Source organism: Terrapene carolina, unplaced genomic scaffold (assembly GCF_002925995.2).
Source record: "Terrapene carolina triunguis isolate 2854851 unplaced genomic scaffold, T_m_triunguis-2.0 Scaffold231, whole genome shotgun sequence".
NCBI lineage: Eukaryota > Metazoa > Chordata > Testudines > Emydidae > Terrapene > Terrapene triunguis.
In genome coordinates, this window is record NW_020664582.1 from 2,405,459 (window position 1) to 2,430,382 (window position 24,924).

The 24,924-nt window shown below is 39.9% G+C and overlaps 1 protein-coding gene across 2 annotated transcripts in view; it reads right to left on the reverse strand.

The window, feature by feature from the left end:
- Positions 1-24,924, reverse strand: part of CUX1 (cut like homeobox 1) — a 373,050-nt gene that overhangs the window by 215,165 nt on the left and 132,961 nt on the right. For both annotated transcript variants that reach the window (XM_026656513.1, XM_026656512.1), the window contains exon 3: positions 14,795-14,842. In XM_026656513.1, the coding sequence (XP_026512298.1) occupies positions 14,795-14,842 (48 nt within the window). The remainder of the gene's footprint in view (positions 1-14,794; positions 14,843-24,924) is intronic.

Genomic DNA, 24,924 nt, shown 5'->3' on the forward strand with positions numbered 1-24,924 from the left:
GCTTTGAGGAAGTTCAATACTAATTGAAAGTCTGAGACTGTACTGCTCCACAAATCCCCTAGATTCAGTGTTCTGATCTGAAAGGAGTGGACTGCACTGGAGAACAGGCTGTACTGAACTAAATACTCTCTCTTACAGTACAGTCACAGACCGAACATTGCACTGCTGTATTTTAGAATTTAAAGGTACAGCACAGAGATAAAGCTTTTAGTGGGGAAGTTGGGATTTCCAGCTGCCAGTGCATCTTTCACTGACACTTAACAAGAGCTGTAGTTGTGATGACATGATCAGTGGGTAAAAACTCTGGATGCAGAATGAGAAAGAGAGGCACATGGCAATGACAGCCATGGAGGAGCTAAAGGATCGGAGACTTTCAACATGGATCACAGTTAGATCACTACATATATATTTTTTTGCAATTCAATATTCCAAATATAGCTCATCAGGGAAGGGATCATATTGTCGTCTGTGCCTTGTATTTCAATGACCATGTCAGTGCTTTAATAATTATAGTAATGTTAGCAGCACATAAAATATGTCAGACATGTACAACCTGTGTGGAGATTTAATAGGGATTTTCTAGTCCTGATCCTTTTACATTTCACCACTGGATGTACATTTGTGATATTCATCCTCACAAACCCTCCAATACTCTAAGGAATAAATATCCTTTTATTATACTGTACCCAACCTGCAACTAATTTACCACTTTAAAATAAATGGCTCATATATCCAATTAACTTTTCAAAGACTAATTATAGAAATAAGTCAACTATTCGAGCTTTAAATTTAATAGATTCCTGACAAATATAGATTTTTCATGTGATTAAGGTTGCTTACAACTAAACAAAAGAAAATCCCTTTATTGGTCCCATTTTTCCTGTTGCAGAGGTCTCTATATACAAGATAACCTGGGATACAACTGACTGAGTTAAGGGGGTGCACGCATGGATGCATGCACACACACACACAACTAGGAACTTCTTTACTCTTGCCATTTTGCATTACAAAATTAGCTCTTTTTAATGTAGTTTGATTTTAATTTCTTTGGTGTTTGGAAGTGCCATTAAGAATAGTAAAGGATTGTCACCTTGCTTTTCACTTTGTTAAACCATGCCATAATTCTTGGAGGAACCTCCTGGAAATCAAACAGTGGTGCTAGTAAGTATTATTAACACTAAGCAATGATACAATTCATTCTTTGGAGAAATTACAAAAGAGCCAGGCCTGTTTTTCATCTAAACCATTAGCATGTCGGTTTCAAAGGTGATACATCCTAATAGCTATGCAATACACAATGCATGCTAGAGACCACTTACCGTACAGGTACAGTATCTTTTCTAAGATTAAAAACTTGCCTTTTTTTAATGCTAACAGTGATATCTGCATCATGAACCAACGGGCTGAGATTTTTTATTTTTTTTTTTAAATTAGAAACTCACCAGGTGACAGAACACAAAGCAAAAAACTGTTTTGTTTGATTATTTGCATAAATTAAACACATTTAAAAGGATTTTAATGACGCGTTTAAGAAAAAGCTTGTGAATCTGCTTACAGCACATGGTATATTTTTTGCTGAGCAAAAGATCGATAGATAGAAATAAAACAAAAATGGGGCCTTATCGTGAAAACAATGGAAGCCTGTGAACACAGTTGCTCTAATGTAGTGCATAGGTATGCCACTTTCTAAGTAATACAGTCCTAGGGACATGTACACCAGTTACATTTACCAGCACATTACAGTTTGATCAAAAGCTATCTGGCATAAAGACAACAGGAGCAGATTAAAGAGAAGATTAGATAAAACAGATTAGCCATTATCTTTGAAAACTCCTGGAAGATGGGAGAGATTCCAGAGGACTGGAAGAGGGCAAATATAATGCCAATCTATAAGAAGGGGCAGAAGGACAACCCAGGGAATTACAGACCGGTCATCTTAACTTCAGTACCCAGAAAGATAATGGAGCAAATAATCAAGCAATCAATCTGCAAGCACATAGAAGATAATAAGATAATAAGTAACAGTCAGCATGGATTTGTCAAGAACAAATCGTGTCAAACCAATATAGTAGCTTTCTTTGACAGGGTAACAAGCCTTGTGGATAGGTGGGGGAGTAGTAGATGTGGTATATCTTGACTTTAGGAAGGCTTTTGATACTGTCTTGCATGATCTTCTTATAAACAAACTAGCCTAGATGGAGCTACTATAAAGTGGGTGCAAAACTGGTTGGAAAACTGTTCCCAGAGAGTAGTTATCTGTGGTTCACAGTCAAGCTGGAAGACCATATTGAGTGGGGTCCCACAGGGATTGGTCCTGGGTCTGATTCTGTTCAATATCTTCATCTATTATTTAGATAACAGTATAGAGAGTACACTTATAAAGTTTGTGGACGATACCAAGTTGGGAGGGATTGCTAGTGCTTTGGAGGACAGGATTAAAATTCAAAATGATCTGGATAAACTGGAGAAAGTCCAAAGGACAGCAACAAAAATGATTAAAGGGCTAGAAAACATGACCTTTGAGGAAAGATTGTTTAGTCTGGAGAAGAGAAGACTGAGGGGGGACAGAGTAGCAGTTTTCAAGTACATAAAAGGTTTATACAAGGAGGAGGACAAAAAACGTTCTTGTTAACCTCTAAGAACAAGACAAGCAGCAACGGGCTTAAACTGCAACAAGGGAGGTTTAGGCTGGACATCAGGAAAAGCTTTCTAACTGTCAGGGTAGTTATGCATTGGACCAAATTGCCTAAGGACATTGAGTCATTTCCCTTATTGGAGGTTTTTAAGATTACACAAACACCTGTCAGGAATGGTCTAAGTTATTACGTAGTCCTGCCTTGAGTGCAGGGGACAGGACTAGATGACCTACTGACCCTTCCAGTCCTACACTTGTATTATAAATGGGACTCAGATCCTCCAAAGTTCCAGATCTTCTGTCCCTAAGGCAGACTAAGGCTATGTCTACACTACAGCTGGGATCGACGCTCTGAGATTGATCCACCAGTGGTCGATTTAGCGGGTCTAGTGAAAACCCACCAAATCGACAGCAGATTGCTCTCCTGTCGACCCCTGTACTCTACCCCCGACGAGAAGAGTAAAGTAAGTCAACGGGAGAGTTTCTCCCGCTGACCCTCTGCGGTGTAGACCCCGCAGTAACTCGAGTAAAGGTACGTCGACTCCAGCTACGTTATTCATGTAGCTGGAGTTGCATAGCGTAGGTGGACTTACGATGGTAGTGTAGATATAGCCTAAGTCTTCTAAGCATCTCCAGATACACTCTGTTCTCCCCGACCAACAACCATGCCCTTCCTGGAGATGGGCTTACTCTCCCAGGGCCACAGGATTGACTCTTGTCTTCCTCTGTCTTCTGAAGTCCTTGATCCTCCTGCCCATCCCATCCCAGTAGGTATTTACAAATGAATGACAATGCTGTGCTTTTCACTGCTCATGCCACCTACTGCTCTGCCTTCAAGTTATTGTTGTGCTCAGGTCCCCTCTAACTGTGGCTGAACTTGGATCCCACGTACCCTGTGTTAATCTGCTTCCTGCCCCCTGCCTAGGGAATATCTGGAACACAAGCAAACTAAGTGGCAAGAATTAACAGCCTGTAGGATTTGATCCTCCACACCCGTAAGTAGCACAGAGCAAGAGTGGAGATTTGCACCTGTACATCCAGCTCAGCAGGGGCGGAGGCAGCAATCAGCAGAGCAATACACAGTGCAATCAGCGCAGTTACCCAGCGCCTGTGTCAATATGCCTTTTTGCATGGGTGTGGAAGACCCAAATGGCACGTGTTGGAAAGTGGAGTCTAGACATGGCTAGGGCAATGATGCCAAACCCTCATCCATGCAATGGAAGTTAGGGAGCAGAGTAGCCATTTTCTTGAATTTCTGTGCTGTGCAGCTCCATCCAACTTCCCAGTATGAAAAGTAGCACCATGCTAAGCTGAGTGGTTCTCTAACCTGTCCTTCAACCTCCCACGCCAGCCTCTAATCAGCAGTAACCCTTTAACTACACCTGTTTGAAATATGTATAGTTAAAGCAGTACAACCCTTAGGGTGGATGCAGTAGTCATAGTTACATAAAGATGCTTTTTCCCATAAATTTAGGGGGAAATACACCCCCACACACTGAAACAGTTAAACATAAGAAGAGAAAGAAGCTTTACTATAGTGAAGGTTGAGAGTTGCTTACTGTTTAACAGACTATTCTTAAGTGCTCTAAAATCCACATGCTGACTCAGATTGTTTTTAAATTTGCTATGCCCAACAGGTGCAGAGTAGGGATAGAGGTCCAAATCTGGGGTCATATGAATAAGGGGTTCCTGAGATACAGCACTCTTTTTTAAAAAGTGTGTTAATAAAATCAACTTTTTCCCCCCCTAGCTTTTTTTGAGCACATCTGGGGCTTAAACTATGGCTCTAATCCTCCCCAAACTGATCACAGTTGTTTGGGATTTATCTCAGCTAGTGCATGGCACCCACTGCACCTGTGGGCTGGTTATGTTGAAGAAATTATTCAGGGTTAGGTTAGGCACTCCAGAGGGGGGTTTCTGTAGCTTCAGCCAAAGGGTACATCTATATTGCAACTGGGACTGCATGCGTAGGCCTAATCTGAGCTAACTCACTAAAACTAGCAGTGTAGCCACAGTGACACAGGTGGCAGTATGGGCTAGCTGTAGGAGTACGTACACAGGGTTCCAGGTGGGACTGTACTACTGCTCTTTAGTGCTAGTTTGAGCAAGCTAACTCAATCAAAAGGTAACTCAGGTATGCCTGCACATGCCGCAATTACTCCTTCTGAGTGCTGCGGAAACATACCCAGAGACAATGAAATGCACATGTACAGCAAGACTAAAGGCTTTTAAAGTGCCAAACTGTTTCCAGGCAGTCTGCTGTCACAGGGCTTGTCTACACTTGAAATGCTGCAGAGCTACAGTTGCATCGCTGTAGTGCTTCAACGTAGACACTCAATACAGCAACAGGAGGTGTTCTTCCGTCGGCTTAGTTAATCCACCTCCCCAAGAGGCGGCAGCTCGGTTGATGGAAGAATTCTTCCATCAACCTAGCGCTGTCTACACCAGGGGTTAGGTCAGCTTAACTGTATCGCTCAGGACTATGGATTTTTCACCCCCCCCCCTGAGTGACATAGCTGGGTCGCCGTAACTTTTGAGTGCAGACCTGGCCATAGTAACTGAGAGGCCCAATGACACATGCTGTGGTCACTGCACCAAAGTCAGTGCTTAATTTGTGCCAACACTTCCCAGGGCTGAGCCCCGGCACCTCTAGGCTTGGCACCTCCTGCCTCAAGCTGGTACATACACTACTCACAGCCCCACCACCTTCCCAACCTCCCCATGATCCTCCAAGGTTAACAGGGGCACTGCGTGGCAAAAAGGAGAGTGGAGCTGATGTGCAACCACCTGTTCATGGGGCGGAGGGAGATGACAAGATGCTATAGAGGCAGTGAAGGGACTAACATGCAGCTAGTGCATTCTGTGGTTGAAGTAATCATTGCCAAAGAGGCAGAGAGTTGGGCTTTGGTACATGCGGATACGGAGATATTTAAAAAAAAAAAAAAAGGAAATTAAACACCCCAAACCTTAGTCAACACAGAGCTACGGTTGCCTAGTGGGTACCTCAAGCCCTTCAGAACATTTTGTTCAGCTACACTCAAACCTCTGAAAATAGGAAATCCAAGTTAAGGAATACGCCACCCCTGAAACACCACCTTAACTCTGCCCCCTTTGAGCAAAACCTGACATGCCAATAACACACATACTAACATTCTACCCTTACAGATGCTACAGAACACTTGGGTAACAGGGTATATGAGCACTGCACAACAAAGCCTAACATCTTATCTTTGTTATACCAAGACTCAAGTGTAGGTCAGGCATAGCAAACAGGAGCTACCTACACCTGACCTACACTCCAACTCTGAGCCTACTCCATGCAAATCAGCTTAGACTTGCTAAATGTTACAACCCCTTCACCCTTCCGAGAGGAGTCCTTCTGACACACTGCCTTCATACCCCTCATTAACCCCAGAGACCACTGTCATATATGTCACCACACTACTGATGATCCACATGACAAGAACACCTCTGTACATTTCATATCACAGTAACAGTTATGCCAACCTGCTCCAACTAAATCCTCTACTATCCAATACTACTACACACCTAGCACACTGAACCTAGCTGGAGTGCATGAAGATCTAATGCTGTGATTCACGTCGCTGGAACACAAACAATGGCACACTCTCCTAGAATTTCCTTATGTGTACTTGTTATGGCACCCTCTCCCTTCCTGAACCATTGCCAGTGGCTATTACCAGCTCCAGGGGGACAGGGGTAAAGTTGTGCAGCAGGGATGGAGTGTACCGTAATTTTGTATTTCCTGATTTCCCGAGGTCTGCGTGTAGCGGAATTCAGTGTTCTGAAGGGCACCAAGCACCACTAGGCAATCTTAACTCTCTTAATGAAGCTTTGGGACATTTAACCTGAACAAAATTGTATGTACTGCAAACTAAGGACTAGTCTCCAAACAGAAATAATGCCTCTGAAAGGTGCAAATTGCCCAATTCTTCTCAATGAGGTGTTTCTAAAGTCTGGTGACAAAGTAATGTCAGTGTTAGCTATTTCATCACTAACCATTTCAATAGAAACTTTCAGCTACTCTGGGATAGCGGTGGGGTATAGGAGGGAGGTTATAGAAGAGAGTCTGGTGTTATGGACAGAGCTTGAGAAGAGTGCCAATATTTTTATTCCCCATCTGAGCCCAGGGCAGGAAGATGGATGAGATGCCTTCTCCAGCTCTAATTTCTAACATAGATATAATTAAAAACGGAAACACACATGGGAAGGGAATATTTATTAAATGTATAAAATGAAAACATGCCTTAAGGTACTGTCCCAGATTGGAGGCAGCATGGAGTCTGACCACCACCAGTAGGCGCTCTAAGAGGCACTGCATTGGGCCAGATTCTCCCACTGCAGGATATGAGTAACTCCCATTGATTTCAGTGGGACCTGCTCGTATCTTGCAAGGGGGGGAAAGAATAAGGCCCATTGTAATGTGGGATGGAATAGAATGCCAGTGGCATGTGTAGGGGGTATAACAGATGCGGGGAAGCTAGTCACACCCTTCTCTTGTGTGCTGGGGTTGAACATAATCTCACCTATAGCAGAGTTCATAGTTTGTAAAGTTAATAGTTTTGAATATAATATTTCTTCTCTCAAAGGCATATTCTCTACCAGCTCCATGTGTATAACTCTTATTGATATTAATGGGTGTCCTGCATTCTCATCAAGAAGAGAGCATTCCCCTTTCCAGATGTCTAAATATATTTAAATCCCATTCCTGAGGGAAGACTGCCTAAATTGCAACAAACTTAGCCAAAATCGATCATTTACACATTTGTACAAACCAAAGAAACAAAACCTAACAGCACCATTGTTGTTTCAAGCTGCTCAGTGTTTTCTTTTGCAGTTTAGGATCATAACACAAGATTAAAATAAAGTGCGTGAAACCTTTTTCTGTGTTCATGTTAAAGATAGAAAAGCTCCACTGGCAGCTGCTGAGAGAATGTTAAAGATAATAATTATCTAGTGGAAATATTAGATTTGCTCCACATTGTCTGTTACATACAATTGTTTAATAGGGCTTTTATTGAAAAGCTGCAAAGCTTTGGGCCTAAATCAATGAGATGAAAGCTCTGAATTTTGATGTATGCTGTTGACTTCCACAACACAGAGCAATTTGTAATAGCTTTGCCTTGCTGTTGTTTTCAAAGCTCCTGCTACATCACAAGCATTTATTTCTGACCACAAAATTACATTTATTCAACAGAATGCAGCTCAGGGTCTTTAAGAGGTTAACTTCTGGAGTGCTTGGCTGCTCTCCAGCCTCTGTACTAGCATCAGTGCTAATGCAACAGCACACAACAGCACCCAGGCTAGCCATGATTAATAGACTGCTGAATACGCTGCTTTCCACATACACACACTTTTCATTCCCCTGCTTCCATAGATCATGGACTTATCCTCAAAATATCTGACTGAAATTGAATTTGGCTTCTCTCTCAACCGTTCATTTCCTATGTTATGCAAGGTTATATCCTTTTCTGCATGAGCAGAACCAAACCAGCTGCAGCTTTTGAGAAGAAAATGTGTTTTCAATTATGAAGTTGGCCTGAATATTGAACCATAGTTCTACTGCAATTCTAATTGAGCCATCATGGAGCGAACTTACAGGAAAGAAATCATATGAATCAGGTTTGTAAATTTAACAAAAGGAAATTTAAAAAGAAAAGAAAAGATTGATATTAGCCAAGGAATATTCCTATAAAATGCAGGGAACAAGAAGAGATGACTGAACTTTTTTAGGCCATTCTGTTTACGAACTCATTAAAGCACCCTTTCACTGGTATGATTAGTAGTTCCAGTACACCAGTCTGGTCATATTTTCAACTCCTTTGTCTGCATATAGACAATTACTAAATTACTCTACTGACCAAATCAATAGCTTAAAGAGCAATTCAGCTAAGTACTGAGCCAGAGTGCTCTCATCAGAATGGCAATACACCTACAACTACTTGTCTTGAAAGAAGAAAACTAGATATGGCAGTCACAGAAGATCACAGTCTACTCTTTCAGAGCATTTGCCTTAAAGGATGCTCCAAATTAGGGATTACTGTGTTCCTGTTGGACAATCCTGCTATGCCACATGAAACAAATGCTAATAACCCCAGGAAATCCTTTCCCAGCCTTAATATCTAATTGATGACATCACAAATATGGATTCAGACATTAAATTTCCACAAAGCAAATTTATTTCTATAGCAGAAAGCACAGCCTAAGAACATAAAGCTTTATATTTAGGATTTCATGTGCAAGTGTTCATCTGCTTATATAAATGTGATAACCCACTGCAACCTACTATGTATTATGTTTATTCAGATGATAACTAGAGGGCGTTTCCTTTCTAAGTTGGAAAACAAATTATAATTGGACAATAAAATACTCTGGCCATTATTTATTCATTCTGGCCTTTAGGATACTGTGATTGAAGAGTTAACTGGAAGCACCCTCAACTTATTGATTGTAAACAAAGAAAAAAAAATGATTTCAAAAAAGAGTTAAGGTTGAAAGTGGAGTTCAGTTGAATCCAGCTAACACACCTACAAAATTACGTTCTTTATGAAATTCTATACTTTCTAAAAACACCAATGGGCCCCGTTGTTCTATAATTCTTCATCCCTCCCTCTCACACCACCTCATTTACATCATCTCACAAGCTTAAGTGTCCCCCCTAAAGTTTTCACAAACATACACAAGTCAAATAACTAATTTACTAGTTTTGAAGCACAAAGCTTTTTGTCGATTTTAAAAGGAGGGCTTATAAGAGAAATCCAAATGCAATCTTAATTATGGAATGAATATCATACTAAAAACAATAATATACTTCAAGTAGACTGTCCATTCTCAAATAAGTCAGGAAGTGTAAAACGGTTTTGTAATATTTTTGCATTTTAGTTTGATATCCTGTTTTTTCATCCATGTTACTGTAATTGTAACATTACTGTTGGGACTCAATGTATTCTAGGCTAGGCTCACAGAACAAACGTGTGATAAAATCACCACTATACTATGCATTTCAGAACCTTAAGAATTTCATTTTTTCCTTAGCTAGCGATCCCCCACATGCACCCTGCTTTAATAGGTTTTCTTATTGTATTTGTTTTAAGTACATTTTTGAACTTGCAGTATCCTAAATTCTATTTCAGAAGGATTTTACATTCAATGTTACCATGACAAATCTGCAGTTCCAAGATCTGTAGATGAAAACAGCTCTTTCCAGCAACTAATGGAAACTGGATATTTGGTAATTGAAACAGTTTCCATCTGCAATTTCCCCTGATTTAGATAAACATCCATAGAATACAAAACACTCTGGCTATGTTTTTTTATATTTATAAATATCCATCCATATTATGCAGTGAAATATAAAGAAAATTTGAGAGATCAAACTAAAAGCAAAACATCTACTACTGAAGGAAACCAATGAATATGTTTAAAGAAATTAGCTAACAGCAAGCATATGTGCTGAACGCTCCACACATTATGCACAGGGAGAACGGTAAGAACATAAGTGATTTTAAGTTTACCGTCTCCTCCAAGCCATGTCTGGTCCACTGATGTCACATGCTCCCCCACTCCAGGATACCTCACAGCATGAACTATTCTCATGAAGTCACAGCCAACATGGAGCCCAACTGGAGCAGAGAGCCATCCTACAGCAGACCTGTAAAGGCTTGTTTCTCCTTATATGGCAGAAGTTTGCTAAACATTTACTACTACTCTTTTACATGCCAAAGGACAGTCAATGGGTACTTCCAACAGCATAAGAATATTTTAAAACCCTGCAAAACCATTCTGTATCTAAAGGGGAAAATGACACTTGCATGACCCCTAAAAGGTAGTTCCAGAAGGATTGCATATCGATTGTAAAATTACAAGTATGATACATGCTACAATATCTCTGGGAGTGGGGTGAGACGCACAACTTCAGAGGACTTGAAATGGAGGAAAGCTTATGCCTCGAATGCCTCTTACTTGTGCTCTGTGGAGCATTCAGCACATAAGCTTGTAATAAGTTATTAAATGAGACTAACACTTGCGAACCAGCTGTAGATAGTGCATTATTACTTGCCAGAAACTGGGCTAATATTTTTTTATTTACTGAAATAATTTCATATTAAGGCTGATACACTGTTTTCTAAGAAACACCATGGTTGAGAGTCATCCATTCTATGTTTATATATAATTGACATGATGAGGGTAAAAACAACAAGGAGTCCTTGTGGCACCTTAGAGACTAACAAATTTATTTGGGCACAAGCATAAATTTGTTAGTCTCTAAGGTGCCACAAGGACTCCTTGTTGTTTTTGCTGATACAGACTAACACAGCTACCACTCTGAAACCTGTTATGATGAGGGTAGTTATGCTGGAGATAAAAGGAGTTTCTAAGGCCTGTCTTAGGCCTGGTCTACACTGGGGGGGATGGGGGGGCGGGGGGAGGAGGAAATCAATCTAAGTTACGCAACTTCAGCTATGTAAATAACGTAGCTGAAGTCAACGTACTTAGATCTACTCATTGCGGTGTCTTCACTGCAGTGAGTCGACTGCTGCTGCTCCCCCGTCGACTCTGCCTGCGCCTCTCGCGGTGGAGGAGTACCGGAATCGACGGGAGAGCGCTCGGGGGTCGATTTATCGTGTCTAGACTAGACTAAATTGACCCCCGCTGGATCGATCGCTGCCCGCTGATCCGGCGGGTAGTACAGACCTACCCTTAGAGAGATTCACACCAATGTGACAACATAGATGCAGTTACAACAGTGCCAGCGCTAATGCAGACATGCTGCACTGATGTAAAATGAGGTTTATACTAGCATGTCTTACTCTGGTAATTTACCAGAGCAAGTTAAACCAGTACAAACCGTGATTTACATCAGTTCAGTAAGTCTACAGCAGAGGTTTGCTTCGCTGCAACATTGATATATTTATACAAGTGCAAATTTCTCTAAAATAGATAGGACATGTTTGGAGAAGCTTCTTTAAATGTAGCAGGATCAGGGTTTATGACACATACTTGGGCATGCAGCATTCCATTCATTAGAGAAAAGTAGTACACATACGTAGACATCTGTCAATATATTACAAGACGGAAACCAAAGTGAAAGTCTTATAGAGCGTTACAATTCATATAAAGCAATGTTAATTTGCAAGTTCCCATTGTCAAACTGACTTACACAGGTCATTCTTTTTCCTCGCATGTTGCTACTATATAAGGAACTTCGTCTGATAAGTTTTTATAATTGTGCTTGGGAAATTAAGTAGTTAAAAAAACATACTGCTTCCAAGCAAAGAAATTATTGCTTGTTTGAGGTACATATTCAGCAGAATGTGCAAAGAATCAGAAATATAACCCTCATCAAAAATAATATGTGCGCACTTAATTCTCTATGCAGATTGCTGAAAATATACTTCTAAATTTCTCCATGCTCTGATGGGAACTGCAACAGTAAAATAATCATTTTACAGCTTATTACACATTTAGCAAGTGTAACCCATGCCTGTTGGGTGTGGTGCCCTATCCCCGTCTAGTGCCATCTAGACGTTAATGAGTCTGCTACAGCCATGTGGCTTTTAGCTCATGCAGTAGGTGCTCATACACTAAGCTTCAGAGGTCCCAGGTTCGATCCCGCTCGCCAACAACCCAGGTCTGTCAGCATTACAAGTGGGGGCTCATCCCAGCTCATCAACTGGGAAGTCTCTGAAGCTCAGGATGGGCTTCCTCAACTAGGGGAAGGATGTAACCTATACCTGCTAGATTAATGAGTCTGCTACAGCCTTAACTAAAAGCCCCATGGCTTTTAGCTCACCACCTTTTAGACCACCTAGATGTTAATGAGTCTGCAACAGCCACATGGCTTTTAGCTCATACAGTAGATGCTCAGAGGGTGGTGATGGACGGCAGGAGAGAGATCACTTGATCATTACCTGTTAGGGTCACTCCCTCTGAGGCACTTGGCATTGGTCACTGTCAGTAGACAGGATACTGGGCTGGATGGACCTTTGGTCTGACCCAGTACGGCCATTCTTATGTTCATACACTACGCTTCAGAGGTCCCAGGTTTGATCCCGCCCACCAATGACCAGGGGGTATCAGCATTACACAATTGCAGCTGTGGTACATTCTTTGAGGTAAGAGACCTACAACACATAATAAGGTATGAGGTTACAGCCACTATTTACAGCTTCTGATGCACAATTATTTTTTTGAAGAGGTATGAGTTTAAATTTAAAATCTGAAATTTTTCTAAATAAAAATTTAACCTCTCTTATGGTGTAAGGTCACATATAAATAGTTCCTGTTTTTCTTGTAACAGAATTAATTGATTTATTATTTTGTTTTATTTCCAGGATTTTCCACAGTAGACAGACCCACGCATCTTCTGCACTAGCACTTTTCTTCACATTTCTCAGTGTGACTTCCACAGGTGCTTGCATTAGTACACACTGGCCACTGACATTTTAATCAGTGCATTTCAGAGCTCTGCTCAGAGCAGGTCTAGTTGACACAGGTTAAAAACACTGGTGGGTTGCTCTACACAATCCATCTTTTCCTCTGGTGTGGTAACAATGCCATGCAACCAAAGGAAACCAGAAGAAAAATACCAGTGAAGAAACAGGAATTGTCAACATGGCTCTGCAGCTCAGACTACGGGGATATGAATTTCAGCATGGACTAGCTTGCTGTGCTGTAACTCCCGCACCTGGACACAACAGGCACAAACTAAAAGCTATCTAGTTCACATTAACTTTTTAGTCCTGTTTAAAGAGCACTCTGGCCAGATCTACATTATAAACTTACGTCGGTATAACTATGTTGCTCAGAGGTATGAAAAACCCCAAGCAACGCAGATATACCGACCTAACATCCAGTGTCGACGACACTATGTCGACAGGAGGGCTTCTCACACCGACATAGCTACCGCCTCTCACTGAGGTGGATGCGCCACTGCAGCGTTTTAAGTGTAGACCAGCCCTAACTTAAGGTGAACTAGGCACCTTTTAATTCACGCCCACAACATCCACACAGGGGAGTTACAGCACAGCACACCAGTGAGCACTGCAATTCACACCACTGTAGTCCACACTGCAGGGCTGTGCAGACATAGCCTTAGAGCATATTACTTTTTAAAGTGTTACAGCCTGACCCAAAAGCCATTAAAATCAATACAAAAATTCCACTCAGGCCTAACTACTGTTTGGGAAAACAACACCTGCAACGAGTGCTTCACTGCCAGCCACAGTCAAAACCTACAACTCTGCGGCAAGTTGCAACCTCCTTTCCCATAGGAAAGGACCTCACGCATCAAAATCCTTACAGGTTGACTTTTTGAAATTGTGACTATTCTAAAGAGAAAAATGTCTCTGGGAACAGAAGTAGTAGCAACGGTGTTAGAACTTTCTGTAATTATTTTTTCTTCCAAGTATCACCTATAAACAACATTAGGGTCCAACAAGCTGTTTAGAGTCTAATGTTTCAACTTTGAGGGAAAATTTACACATTACATATTCTATATATCGTTTTCCCTTTTTAGTGTAAACCTATATATATTGTATACATGCACATTACATAATATACATTAACATTTACATTATATTTAGGATCTAAATGGCTTAGGACCTACCCCAGATACTGAGTTTCTCTCCACTATGTCACAACTGAGATCAGCAGGAGCCCCTGACCTGGAGCCCCACTGTTATAAACGAAAGGGGGCTGCTGGCAGTGTTGTCTGTGAGGGCCACTCCCTCCCTCCAGGCTTTGAAACTGGCTCCGGAACTTAATCCATAATAGCATGAACTTCAAGGCACATTGTAAAGCTCATCTTTTTTTCCCAGGCATTTGAAAATGGGGTGGAAGGATTGTGATGGGGGTGGAAGTTGCCTGATACACTGGTGGTAGGCTATTTGTAATGTTTTTAGGTTATATCAAGGACTCCTAAAACATATGAACAGGTGCCTTTTTTAAGCATTTGTATAAACCAAAATATATTCCTTTTTCATATACATAAACACACATGGACCCTGCTCCTGCAAACTGCTCCATGCTTATGGAGCCGCTGGTCCACACAGCCCCATTGAATGGCTACATCACACTAGACTGACGTAAACGTAGGCAATCAGAAGCGACAAGATAAACAAAAGAATGGTCTCTTACCTCCCCCTGGAAACTCTTCAATAATGGAGCTACCTGTTTGCGCAGGTCCTGCAAGACAAAAGCAAAGGGATTCCATCAGGAAACAGCCATTTTAAAAAAATAAGTATATAAAGAATAATTTTGATCAAAATAAAAGTGATTATTAAATATTTAGAATGGAGCAGCATGTTGTCAATCTTTTTTTTCCAATTTTTTGAATATTGATTTGAATAATGATTTTGAAGCTTGATTGTGTTTTATGGCAACTTTTGTTTAATCAGAAGTTAACTAGAATTCATTCTGAACAGGATCATGTTTCCAATGTAATAGTTTCCAGTTTGGTACACACTTATGATTGTTACAAATGATAACTGGTTAAAGGCTGTGGTAAAGAGCAGGCAGTGAACTCTTTCAGTCTTATAAGTCTATTGGAACAGTGAGGTGAATAATGTGATCTGAAGTAAATTTGTGTGTCCACCTGAAAAGCATTCCAACTACAGTCCTGAATTTAAGTCAAAGTCTCCTTTTGACGTGTGAATTTGCATTAATGGGAGTTTCCTCCTTTTGAGTGTAAACCCATCAGGGGCCATAGAGTTGCCAACCCTCAGGATGGGCTTGGTGTCTCCCAGAATTGGCATTGAGCTCCCGGTGACTATCGAAAGCAATCCAGGAGATTTTAATAGGATATTTTCAGAAAATGACATTGCATCATGTTGGGGGGAAAATCTCTTGGAAAAAGCTTCAGTCAGAGTTGGCAACCCTAAGGGGCCACCACCTTAACTAAGGACAGCTTGGCTTCGCCCCTATTGAAAATGAGAGATGGTAGCAATTTTGAAAGAGGGAACTTTTGTAAAGGGCTGCTGTGATTCCAGTGCCTTGAGAACAATAGTAGCCATTTTGGAAGTGGGAATTCTTTGTGGTTCTTCTACAGAGAATTCATTAGCCTGTGCTAAAGAAGAGTCTTTCAGTTATGAAGTATGAAAACAACAAATGGCCATTAATCCTTAAAAAAAATTAAAAAGGCTTCAGATGTAACCTACACATACTACATGGGAAGTCTGAAAAGTCTTATTTCACCATCAAGATCATTTGGAACAAAAACATAGTACAGTGGTCTGATAGTACTAAATTTCTTAAAGGACCTTCTTTTAAACTAATTTTAATTCTAATTAACAGATGTACTTATAAATTCTCAGAAAATTCATTCCATGACCAAAAAGTAAGTGCTGTAACTGTGGGGAGAATATTCTGTAGATTCTTCAAATAGTGATTTAACCATTTAATTATGCATGAAGTGCAAAAGTCAACTATGGAACCATATGCAGCACTTGTATAGTTTATATACTTGTAAATATATCTATAATATAGAGACTACACACAACAACAGTGAGGTGCTGCATTAAGGTTTTATTGGCATAACTTATGGATTGGCAAGTGGCAAAGCCATCCCAAACAAGTATCAGTGAAACTTTATACCACTTCATACAATCATGCCATACATGTTTTAATACAAAAAATGTTTTTCAACCTTTCTAAAAATTGACTACGGTAATTTTTGTATCCTTCCATCTGTAAAATCAGAGTCCCCTAGTTATAATGAATATCAAAGTCCGAAAAACTTCTAAAAATTATCTTTTTAAAAATAAATTTAAACATCACAATTTCAATGTTCAATATCTTAGAGACTTCTAGAAAGCTGGGTCCTCTTAGAAAGCCAGGAATTTTGCCTTTCCAATGGTAAAAAGCCTTTTCTTTTAACCCTTGCTCTGCAAGATATCAGATCTGAAATCTGTCACTGGGCCAGAACTGAATTTTGCCCATCCTGGGTCTTACGTGAGTGTAATTTCTTGGGAGGAAATGGAACAATTCTCTGGCAGATTAATTTTTTTAAAATGGCAGTTGTTTGAAGCTATTTAATATTCCAATTCTCTGAATCTGTTTCAGAGGGTTGGTATATCAGAAGTCCCAACTAGGATGGATTAGTGCCCAGAATGCAGGTGAAGGTGTCAAAGACAAATGATTAGTTGAAGAACTACATTGCAAGTATAATTTATCACACAGTCTTTCAATTTCATTGCATGGCTTTGCACTGTATCATATGGCTATCACCTTACAGTACACATCCATCTCATGATAAGAATACTGTGGTAGCCATATAAAACTCTCTTTAGCACCTAACTAAAACAACACTGATTAGAACACTGATAGTTCAGTCCAAAGATGACTGTGAAGAGTTACAAAAGTAACTCAGGAAACTGAGTGAACAGGCAACACAATGGCAGATGAAATTCTATGTTGAAAAATGCAAAGTAAAGCACACTGGAAAACATAATCCCAACTATATGTACAAAATGATGGGATCTAAATTAGCTGTTACCACCCAAGAAAGAGATCTTGGAGTCATTGTGGATAGTTCTCTGAAAACATCTGCTCAATGTGCAGCAGCAGCAGTCAAAAAAGCTAACAATGTTAGGAACCATTAGGAAAGGGATAGGTAATAAGACAGAAAATATCACAATGCCACTATAAAAATCCATAGTATACCCACACCTTGAATACTGCATGCAGTTCTGGTCATCCCATTTCAACAACGATATATTAGAATTGGAAAAGATACAGAGATGGGCTACAAAAATGATTACAGACATGGAACAACTTCCATACAAGGAGAGATTAAAAAGGCGGGGAATCTTGGGGGGGGGGGAGAGAGGAGGGGGGGGGGGGGGGGGGGGGGATATGATAAAATCATGAATGGTGTGGAGAAAGTAAATAAGGAAGTGTTGTTTACTCCTTCACATAAACACAAGAACCAGAGGTCACCCAATCAAATTAAAAGGTTTAAAACAAACACAAGGAAGTACTTCTTCACACAATACACAGTCAACTTGTGAAACTTGCTGGCAGGGGGATGTTGTGAAGGCCAAAAGCTCATGGAGGATAGGTCCATCAATGACTATTAGCCAATACAGTCAGGGACACAACACCACCATGCTCTGGGTGTCCCTAAATCTCTGACTGCCAGAAGCTGGGATTGGACGATAAATTTCTCTGTTCTGTTTATTCTCTCTGAAGCATCCGGCACTGGCCATTGCTGGAAGACAAGATATTGGGCTAGATAGACCATCAGTCTGACTCATTATGGCCATTCTTATCTTTTAGAACAAAGAAACTTCAGTGGGATTTTTCTCCTTGGGGCACTTAGAAGTGTTATTGGTATCTACATGCTTGCTGATATTTTTCCTCTGATCTATTTTGTTGTCTATTCTGTAGTGGTGTGACAGTACATTTCTCTCTTGTGTGGCACCAACTTGTGTAAGTTTTATGATTTCTCTCTCCATGATCTTTGCCTAGTCAATATTGGGGTTTTAGCTCAGTTGCATTTCCCAATTTTTAGCTGCCATGTGACACCAGAATGTAGTACTCTGCTATGTAACTTCTATTACATGTTTTATTTGTATCCAGTTGATGAAATAAGTTAATACTAAAATAAAAATAAAAGTTTGGGTCCTGGGCCAAAATCTTGCATACCAAGTTTTAGTCTACAATGAAGTTCTAAACTTTTGAGAAACAAGATTTATCATGGAAACACTGGCACCCTTTTTACTTTATTGACTTGTATAATTATATTACTCAAGCAAAGAGGTAGCATTTTGTAAAATAAATATCCCAACCCCCCAAAAAGGTAAATTCTTTGTCCCTAGTAATTCCTCTGAATTTAGAGATTCATTTGTGATGTCATCGCACAGCCAAACTGGTGACAGCGCTGCAAACTGAAGTACAGGAGATTTGGGTTCAGCATCTGCCTCAAATCACTGATTTGCAGAATGCTGAAGGTCAAGCACAGTGCAAAGTTTTTTGCTTAAAGCTTCAGGTATAAAGGTTAAAATCAGTCCATACAGAAGGTAGATGTGAAAAATCATCTAAATCATGGCCAGGTCCATAGACAGGGAAAACAAAAGTTGCTGTTTGCCAGACGTGTCTTAGCCAATTTGCTACTAAGCAAGTCCTTCTAAAACTACCACCTTAACATCAATCTTTCCTGAAACGCTGCATACATGAGTTTAGGACCATTCACCTGGTGGGCCTCAGAAGAGAACCGTCTACTGAATTGTACACTCTGGCACATACTAGACTGTGCAAAGATGGGATTTGGAGTGCCCCTGATTTGGCTGTGCAAGCTATGACAGGACCTCACAGAGATGCTGCTGGCTCTATATTAACCTTTAATAGGAAGGAGGAGATTATTTTCATGGGAGGGAAAGAAAATGGGGGAGGAGGTGGTGGCTGGCATCCAGAGGAAGAGAAAGGCCGGTGATCAGGCTATAAGGGAAAAAAAAGGCCAACACAAATTTGATCCCCAACCTCCCCCATTCCTGGGCACCATGTGGACAACATTAAATATCCTGGGTTTGTATTTCAAAAACCTGGTACTACTGCTTGCAATGTGTTATATGGTTCTCTAACTAATAGCATCAAGAAAATTGTGCTTGCTACACCAATTCTGAATTTGGCCCTTGAGTCATTTTAAAAAATGAACTGTGAAGTTTGAGTAATTGTTTAAAATTCCAGTTAAACAACAGATTGCAATTTCTAACCCTACAGTCCAATATATTTACAACTTGAAACGTGGCTCTTCATTCACCAACCTCCCAAGTGCTAATATCAGACTTCCAAATGCATCCTCCAAGTAATCAAAATACTAACAAGCAGGATTACATGACATGGTGGCAAAAGTACTTGTGCCACATTTATTCTACAGCTTCCACCATTAGTAAAACTATGCTTACAAAATTTCCTAGTGTAGATGCACCCTATGAGTGTATACAACATTCCCTTTATGGGCTCTGACATTCAAAGTGATTCAGACAATCCTCTATTGGAGGGTGCTATTGAATTGGGGACCAATTATAGGCAGTCTGTGGGCTTGCTGGATGGCAGTCACTTAATACAGGCAATGAAACATGTAAGAGGCTTTGATACCTTGGAATGGTAGCTAAGGGCAATAAAGATGTGGCACTTAACACTCTTCATCTTATCTCCTTCATGTAACAAACTTTGAGACGAATGCCCCCCCCCCAAAAAAATCTTATATTCTGCTCCAGTATTTTAAAAACACCCAAAATAAGTGCATCTTTGAGAGGAATGGTAAGGAAACTGAACAACAGAGTGTCACACATCAGAAGAAATGACTATGCATCTTCACCCACTAGTTATTTTTGCAAATTGTTTTAGGTTGGTCTAGTAGTTTTATAAGCGCTTACTAGGCTAACTGGCATTAAAACTTCAGACATCTCACAAAAGAAAGGAAGTAAAAATAAAACCACAATAGTAGTCAGAACTACGTATGCCCCGAGTCACCAGCTAAATCACTCCTGCTTGATTTATATTTGGCAGTTTGAGAAATTACTTACCAGACTATGGCTCCAAATATTATACTAATGTCAGATATAATTCTACCTTCTTTGTCCTAAACTGAACAGACAAAAATAAGGACGCTCTATTCTGACCCATGGGAATCTGTAATGTTGGTTAGCAAGGACACCATATGATTTATTATCCTTTTAAAATGTAGTGGCCTTTACTGTCTGGGTTGTGATCAAAATAGGAGATGCAACCAAATCCAGCCCTCACACACAGCTCTGTAGCAAATCACTGTGATCCAACACTACAGCTAGAAAGGGTACATTCAACTGAACATTAGAACAAATGATAATTTGTCAACACAAATGCGTCAAAGACTGTACTCAAGTGCTCCTATACGGTCAAATTAGAAGCATATTTTTCCTTGCCATCTAAATGTGCTCTCTCTCTGGATGATTTATCAGGACACTGCCTTTTTCAGAAAGCTACTCTATCACAGACAAACTTAGCACCTCAAAAGAGTATGAATTAGTATGTTCTAGCGCGATCAAGATCAAATCTGTAAAACACTGAAGGCCAATATGGTATCTCTTCTCTTTAAAGTAATAAGAAACAACCAGTTTTACATTTTGATAAAAGAGCTTCACAATGAAATTTGAATCCCAATAATTTTTTTAACTCCTTTTTCATTGGCATTAAAAATAACCCTTCAGACAATGAAGCAACAGTAAATCTATGATACAAAATTGGACAAATTTTTTTTTGATACCCAGATTGTATTATTTATCTATTACCATCTTCATATATTGCACTGGTGTATACAGATATACCAACTCAGGGTTAGGCGAGCAACACTGCACTTTTAATTTACTTTACCTCTGAACCTACTCAAAATCATACTGTGAATGGCTATCCAACTACAGAAGCAGTTTCTCCTCCCTTGGTGTTCACACCTCAACTGCTAGCAGAGCACCTCACCCTCCCTGATTGAACTAACCTCGTTATCTCCATACTGATTTATACCTGCCTCTGGAAATTTCCATTACTTGCGTCTGATGAAGTGGGCATTCACCCACGAAAGCTTATGCTCCAATACTTCAGTTGGTCTTAAAGGTGCCAGAGGACCCTCTGTTGCTTTTTACAGAATCATAGAATATCAGGGTTGGAAGAGACCTCAGGAGGTCATCTAGTCCAAAGCAGGACCAATCCCCAACTAAATCCCCAACTGGCCCCCTCAAAGATTGAACTCACAACCCTGGGTTTAGCAGGCCAATGCTCAAACCACTGAGCTATCCCTCCCAGGACCTTTTGCTTTGTCTTAGGCTTTGTCTACACTACACAGCTTTTAGTGACACGGCCATGTCGCTAAAAGTCAGGCAGTGTAAATGCTGTTTGTTGGCACTTTTGCTGACAAAATACTTCCACCCACTGCGAGCAGGGTTTGTGTTGTCCACAGGACAGCACTCCTGCTGACAACAAGCCGTTTACACTGCCACTTGCCCTGGCAAAACTTTTGTGTTGAGGGAGGGGTTTAAGCACCTGTGAACGACAAGGCAGTGTAGACATGCCCTTAGACTACTTGATCTCATTTACCTCCAAAAAACTCATCTCTAAAATGCCACAACAAAAGCCCTGTGACCCTGGTTTGATAAAGTGGTTTTACAACATTGTCTTGACCTGTACAGCTTTATCATCCACAAAAATACTGTATCCATTGGGGAAGGGGGGGGTGCACACAACCACTAGGGCAGGCCAAGTGTTCCTCCAGTTACCTATGGTGCCACATTTTCTATGATCTGTTCTCTAGATTATCTATTCTAGGTGCACATTGGCTGGTGAATGTCAGAGTATCTGGCGGAGAAATCATAATGAGAAGCAGCCCAGTTGTATCAGCATCAGTGACATCATTAGTTCAGCTGTCACATTCCATTTCGGAACTGGCTCGTCACAAGAAGATGCTAAGGCTTTTCTGCCATCTTACCCTTTTGTATTTCCTTCCTTGTTAGGCTACATGTAATAAGGAACTAACAACTGGCCCTACACTGAAAATTGGTAAGGCTGAAAATTATGACTCCAGATGCTTTCTGATGAGACTTCAAAACAAAAAGTAGAATACTTCTTTTGGGTAAAGTATTTGTTAGCTCAATCCACATTACCACGTAAAAAAGGGGACAGCCAGTAGCAAACCTCTCTTCTAGCCAAAAATTATTTGTATACATCATACTGTTTATTTCTTTAGAATGGGAAAATATTTCCCAGGGGACAATTACATACACTTGGTCCACACATCTATTATCTCAATATATGATTGAAACTACATACAGCTAAAGAAATAACCCAGCACCAAGCTCAAAGTATTTGATGAGGAAAGTCATGCTCAACTTTGGAGGTGTGTTGTTTACATGCTTTAAGGCCCCAAACTGTATCTCAAAGTTTACAGGCAACATGGAAATTGACAAGTTAAATCTGAATGCTGTCGCTTCTAGTTAGAGTTCCGCTGGCCACCTTACAAATATCTGGCATGCGTATATGCTTCACCCAGTTAGAGGCAAAATTAACTACTAAATGGTGGTCATCTGAAGTTTGACTCATAACCATAAATATAGGCAGCGATTAAAGTATTTTTTATTTGTTTCCAGTTGTGCCCATAGATAAGTCTTCTGTGAATGAATACAGAGCCAGTATACCTTCCCCCTCAGAGGTAAACAATTTTGAAAAAAATATTAATGGAAACATCTATAAGTCTGTTTTTTATGTGTAATAAATTTCACTAGAATCAGTTTAGCCCTCCAAATTAAAACCCTAGTTGCATACACAAGCAGATATTGCAGAGGAGCTGAGACAAGGTATTTATTTCCTAAAATAAGGCATGTTAAAAATCATATGATCAAACAATTCTGTTGCTCAATTTATGGTATGATTTAATGAGATGTAAAGCTTCTTGTTGCTTAAGGCTGCTAAAACCTTTACTTGGTATCTAATCATTAGAGAATGATTCATGTTGCTATCAATTTAATATGATACTTTTGGTCATTTTAACAGATGAGAACACATTAACACTCCAGCTTCTCCTTTGTACAAAAAAATCATTTTAAATTACATTTTATAGGTAAGTTTCTACCTATCATACTGATAAATAAATAATCTTGATTTACAGTAGTAGAATGTACACCACACTTCTTTCAAAAAGATTTCAGTTCACATATCTCGTGAAAATTCCATTAGCTTTAATTATTTATTAGCAGAAGAATTAGATTACTGTTCTTGACCTATTTTTTCAGTGTATGGGTCCACCCAGCAGTGAAATGAAAGAATATTCCATTTGTGAAAAGGCTGATTTACTGGGGATTCCAGTTTAAAAGTATGAACTATCCCCAAAACAAAGAAATTAGAATGTTGTACCCCACCATAGAATCTTCTCTGCAGTAGGCAGAATTCTCACTCTGAGTTCTATTATTAGACATAAAAGATGAATGGTCAGTCATCTTGGTCTAGGGTGACCAGATGTCCTGATTTTATAGGGACAGTCCCGATTTTTGGGTCTTTTTCTTATATAGGCTTCTATTACCCCCAGCCCCCTGTCCCGATTTTTCACATTTGCTGTCTGGTCACCCTATCTTGGTCCTAATCCTGCAAAGCTTTACTTATGTGAGTAACTCAAGAAAAAGGTGAAGGAAAAGATCAAGTCTCTAGAAGGGAGGTTCAGCTTTCTTAGTGGCACCATGCCCATTTCTGTCAGACCCTGCAAAGGAGTGCTCAAGCAGTTTATGGGGCCTCTGTGTGGATTGCCTGTGAGCCAGCAGAGTTTCTGGGCAGACCCCATGGTCTAATCAGTAGAGATGGGGGAGAGAAGCAGACCCTCCCAGCAGAAAAACATGAGGGGAATCGCTGCAAGGAGATCTTTGCAGAGATTTCCTGCTCAAACTACCTCCAGTGTTTGTTTCTTTCTTTTGTTTTATTTACCATGGGCATGTGTGATCTGGCCCATTGACTTCAATGGAACTTCTCATGAGAGTCAGACTTTGAAGGATCTTATAATTTCTTCCAATTTAAAACTTGTTAGCTTTCTATTTCTTTTTCTTCTGTACCTATGCAGCAATGTGCAAACACGTATTGATTACCTTCAAAATTGTTTACAGCATGAACTGTGCAACAGAATCACCGTGGAATCCACTTATGTCAAACCAATTTTTTTATATCACTTTACTGATCAATTTAGCTAGCTACACATTTTAGAAACATGTTAAAAACCTTATGGTCACTTACAAAACAAAAAGTTAACATTGGACAAAAATGAGATGAGCAGAAACAATTATGAAACTTTGAACTGTTGTTGCCAACAAAAGAAATTCATTCAAACAAAGGAGAAATAACTACTGAAAATATCAAATGACAATCTTTACAAGGGGCTAAAATCTAAGGCAATTATAGCCTGATAATACTTTTATTTTCTTCAATGTTAAAAATGAATTATTTTCTTATAAAATTAATTTTAAAAATTACAATAAAGTTGCTTTTCCATCCCCTCACTTGTTGTTAACCTTATCTGTTACATTTTTATTTTCCCAAAGCTCAGTGAGAAAGAACAGATCACCACTGAATGGGAAAGTTGGGTGTTATTTTCAAACAACTGAATCAATTTTAAAACCTCTGGATTAACTCTTGTGCTAATAGGGTTTTTCCCTTGCAAATACTTTGTCTTGCTTTCTTGCTAATTATCGTGGCACTAAACTACCTGTAGAAGATGACAAATGATAATAAATATATGCAGGGCCGGCTCTGGCTTTTTT